The 4,580-nt window shown below is 44.3% G+C and overlaps 1 protein-coding gene across 1 annotated transcript; it reads left to right on the top strand.

The window, feature by feature from the left end:
- The first annotated feature begins 308 nt into the window (after positions 1-308).
- Positions 309-3,596, top strand: fzd10 (frizzled class receptor 10). The gene is made up of 2 exons (XM_029637676.2): positions 309-928; positions 1,194-3,596. Exons 1-2 carry the CDS (start codon positions 917-919, stop codon positions 2,946-2,948), a joined length of 1,767 nt encoding a protein of 588 aa, XP_029493536.1. The 5' UTR covers positions 309-916; the 3' UTR covers positions 2,949-3,596.
- The last annotated feature ends 984 nt before the right edge of the window (positions 3,597-4,580 follow it).

Raw genomic sequence — 4,580 nt, 5'->3', positions numbered from 1 at the left:
ACGCACTATCCGACTCACAAAAGAGTTAAGGGGAATTGAGAGAGAAAAACTCTTCTCAGCCTCATTCTATTTTCCCACAATGCACGGACCGTGAAAATTGTCATTTGTGGCAAAGAAAAGAACACATCTATCTCGAGTGGAAAGATACAGAAAGCCAGTTGGTTTGTCTTTGGGTATGTTTTGTGTCTGCATATACCTGCGCTGGAACGTGTTAAATTCTGACACTTTTCTATCTAAAATTTTAGTCGGAAATGGGGCAAATGGCCAATGAGTAGTTTGCTGCGAACAAGCTCTAAAATGCTGTGATGGTTGGTCTACTCTACAGGCTGTTCCGCACCATTTGAAAAAAATCACCGTGTCAGTTTCATCTTTCTTATGCAAAGTAGCTGTCTTTGAAGGCGGATCTTTTGGCAGGTTAGCCCAGGACAGTTGCAACGACAAGCTCAAACGAGAAATGCCACCAACCAGCCCAAACTGAATAGGTCTGTCTCTGGAGTGGTTAGTTAGGAATAGACCTCAACTCTGTTTTAGTTAATTAGGTTACTACACCGTTTGCGTGGATTTATCGTACGCACTTAGGCTACTCAAACGCGGTGCAAGAGGAAGAGCAATTTAGTTGAGTTGGTAAATTACAGACTGGTTCCATTCGCGCTGCAGGACCTCATTTTAATGTCTATGTGCAGGACAGAGACAGGAGGATTCCGACCTGACGTTGTTGAAACCGATGAGTACTGTCCCTTAACGCACTTTTAGAAGCTCTGGAACGTTTGTTTGGATCGGAACACTTTTATCCAATTAGAAAAAGAACCAAGGCAGACAAAAAAAATTGTGCAACGGACTAGGCACAACTACAGTAAATGCATTTAATCTCTTAACATGTTGGATTTTTCTGGAACAAATTGATACACTTCAAAGCATGGACATTATGGTAAGCGACCATTATTTTAAAAGAAAACGATGTACACTTTTTTGTAATTGTCTTTGGAGTTAAATTGTAATCAAAGGAATTAGACGTACACGTAAAAAGGGGAAACAATGGTCTTTTCATAGACAATTGTGAGTTTTCATCCACAGTTTGGCACATTCATAAAAAAATAAGCTACACAAAGCTTTTTAGTAGGCCTTTCCTGTATAGACGCAACTTCTGATTTATCGTAAGTGACATTTTATCTTACATTTTTTGCCACTAAAAGGTTCAAAGAGGAGAGACTATGCATTCCACTGCTAAACTGAGCCTTATCAATGTGCTACTGGTCTGTCTGAGTGGTGGCTGCTCAGCCATTAGCTCCATAGACCCAGACCGGCCGGGTGAAGGGAGATGTCAACAGATTGTCATCCCCCTATGTAAGGACATTGGCTACAACATGACAAGGATGCCCAATCTGATGGGCCACGAGGACCAGAATGAGGCAGCTATCAAGCTACATGAGTTTGCCCCTCTCATAGGGTTTGGATGCCACACTCACCTCAAGTTTTTTCTCTGTTCGCTGTATGCACCTATGTGCACGGAGCAGGTATCCACCCCAATCCCTGCCTGCAGAGTGATGTGTGAGCAGGCCAGGCAAAAGTGCTCCCCTATCATGGAGCAGTTCAACTTCCGCTGGCCTGACTCCCTGGACTGCTCCAGACTACCTACTAAAAATGACCCCAACAACCTCTGCATGGAGGCCCCCAACAACGGCTCAGACGAGCCCCCCAAAGGCTCCCACACCCAGCGTCCTGACTTCAGGCTTCAGCGGCCCATGAAGGAGACGGAGAGCAAGGAGACCTGCACGAACCCAGGCAAGTTCCACTATGTGCAGAAGAGTGAGTCCTGCGCCCCCAAGTGCTACCCCAAAGTGGATGTGTACTGGAGTCAGGGAGATAAGCAGTTCTCTCTGGTGTGGATGGCTATCTGGTCCATCCTCTGCTTCATCTCCAGCTCATTCACTGTCCTCACCTTCCTCATCGACCCCCAGCGATTTAAATACCCCGAGAGGCCTATCATCTTCCTCTCCATGTCCTACTGTGTCTACTCTGTGGGCTACCTGGTCCGTCTGTTTGTGGGAGCAGACAGTATCGCCTGTGACCGGGACAGTGGGGTCCAGTACATCATCCAGGAGGGACTGGAAAGCACGGGCTGCACCATCGTCTTCCTCATCCTCTACTACTTCGGCATGGCCAGCTCCCTCTGGTGGGTCATCCTCACACTCACCTGGTTCCTGGCTGCAGGGAAGAAGTGGGGCCACGAGGCCATCGAGGCCAACAGCAGCTATTTCCACCTGGCGGCCTGGGCCATCCCAGCCATCAAGACCATCATGATCCTGGTGATGAGGAAGGTTGCCGGGGACGAGCTGACGGGAGTGTGCTACGTGGGCAGCATGGACGTGAAAGCTCTCACAGGCTTCGTGCTCATCCCACTCTCCTGCTACCTCATCATCGGCACCTCGTTCCTGCTGTCGGGCTTCGTGGCCCTGTTCCACATCCGCAAGATCATGAAGACGGAGGGGGAGAACACGGATAAACTGGAGAAGCTGATGGTACGGATCGGAGTGTTCTCCGTCCTCTACACTGTGCCTGCAACCTGCGTTATCGCCTGCTACTTCTACGAGAGGCTCAACATGGACTACTGGAGGAGCCTGGCCGTGGAGCAGAGGTGTGTTGACAGCAGCAGGAACAATGCAGAGTCTGAAGAGTGTGGTATGAAGAGCTCCATCCCGGCCGTGGAGATCTTCATGGTTAAGATCTTCATGCTGTTAGTGGTGGGCATCACGAGTGGCATGTGGATCTGGACCTCAAAAACACTGCAGTCATGGCAGAATGTGTTTAGCAGGAAGCTGAAGAAGAGGACTAGGAGGAAGGCTGCCAGTGTATTTACAAGCAGTGGGCCTTACATCAAGCCTCACCCAGCACTGAAAGCGCACAACACAAAGTATGAGCCTACCAGGCCCCCTCCTACATGCGTATGAGCTGGCGCTCTCACAGACAGTCTGCGAAACCAAAATCCTTCTAAAGCCCTTACCTAAAACAGACTTTTTTTGTTCATATTTATTTTAAGTATTTTTTTGTTATCTTGATCCATCTCAAGCTACAAGGACAGCCTTTGTTTCAAATATCTGCTACTCCTGGAACCACTTATCCATTTAAGAACATGATAGAGGAAAAAAAACTTTTTGTTTCCAAGACAAAGAAATTGGAATAAACCATTTGGATGTGCAATAGATGTTTTCCTTAGTGGCAAAAAAAAGACAGTACTGTAGAAACAGATGAAAGACAATGAAAAGACTCTGACAAAAGGGAGTGAATGGTCTGGGAGATGGAGACCCTTTAGTGTTGCGTTGTGTGGCTTTTTAATGGAAATCAAGGCAGTGTCACATGTTTGGACTGAAGTGAGAAAGCAGCTGTTGAAAGGGGCTCAGGATTGCATGGACTGCCTAATGTGACGCAAAATCACGCCACAAATAAATCAACAAGCGCTGGACATCGCAAAAGACAGACAGTTTTCCTGTTGTTGAATCTTTGCTGTTTTCTAGCACAAGGGAGCATTTGTATATATTTCTTGAAGTTCATATTTTATTAAAAAAATAAAACATTCCAGTTTTAAATGTCCAAAACTGGAACTGTATATTATAACTGTGTGGGTTTTATATGTCATGTGAATGAGTTCACAATGGGTTTTTACAAAAAGCACATTTCTCAATGACATTATTACATTGGACATTTGAAGATAGTCATTACATTTACATTTAAGTCATTTAGCAGACGCTCTTATCCAGAGCGACTTACAAGTCATCACTAACCATTGATGTGAAAGTATGGAATATTTCAATCATCCACTGTTGTGTGTGTGTGAGAGAGAGCGCGTGTAGCAGTGCACACACTTGACTTACGGTATCTCTCTTTTGAGAGGCTTATGCTTTTAATTACATAGACAAATTGGTGTTTGATGTTAGCCTTGTGAATACTCTGACTTCTGTTAATACCTGATAGAATGGAGTGCGCTCTCAATGAAGTACATACAGGATGAAGAAACAATGGCATCTGTACACGTCTGTTTTAATTGTTGAAAAGGAAAGCATCATGGGTAATCCAGAGCCCGCTCCCTCCATAGCGCATTTATTAGAGAGGACTAACAGAAAAAAGTTTGATGACATCAAAGAGATTATGAACAAAGCACTCTTATATTATTGTAGAGTCAACCATTTTTAAAGCAAGGCTTTCATATTCCATTCCTATTCAAATGTTCCTGTTCACGCCCATGTTTCATACATAAGCTATAAGGAAACAAAGGCTTTTAAGTTTGTTTTGTTTTTGGTTCACAGTTTTTCAGTTTGTTTGTAACATGTGAAATCAGACAATATTTATCTAGAGCCTTCGATTTAGACTAGATTTAAAAAAGTGCCTGATTTCATGTTAGAAATAAATGGAAAAACTGTGAACCAAAAACAAAACAAACTTAATATGCAAATAAGGGTCTGGTATGATCATCTCACAAATAACCTCTCACTCAAAGAACTCACTCAAGTCAGGCTTTGATTATGTTTCTGAGATAATCCGTCCACTGCTTTTAATGTTTTTTCCCAAATTACAGTTCTGCTCTG

Source organism: Oncorhynchus nerka, linkage group LG27 (assembly GCF_034236695.1).
Source record: "Oncorhynchus nerka isolate Pitt River linkage group LG27, Oner_Uvic_2.0, whole genome shotgun sequence".
Lineage (NCBI taxonomy): Eukaryota > Metazoa > Chordata > Actinopteri > Salmoniformes > Salmonidae > Oncorhynchus > Oncorhynchus nerka.
This window is presented reverse-complemented; position numbering and strand designations above follow the sequence as displayed.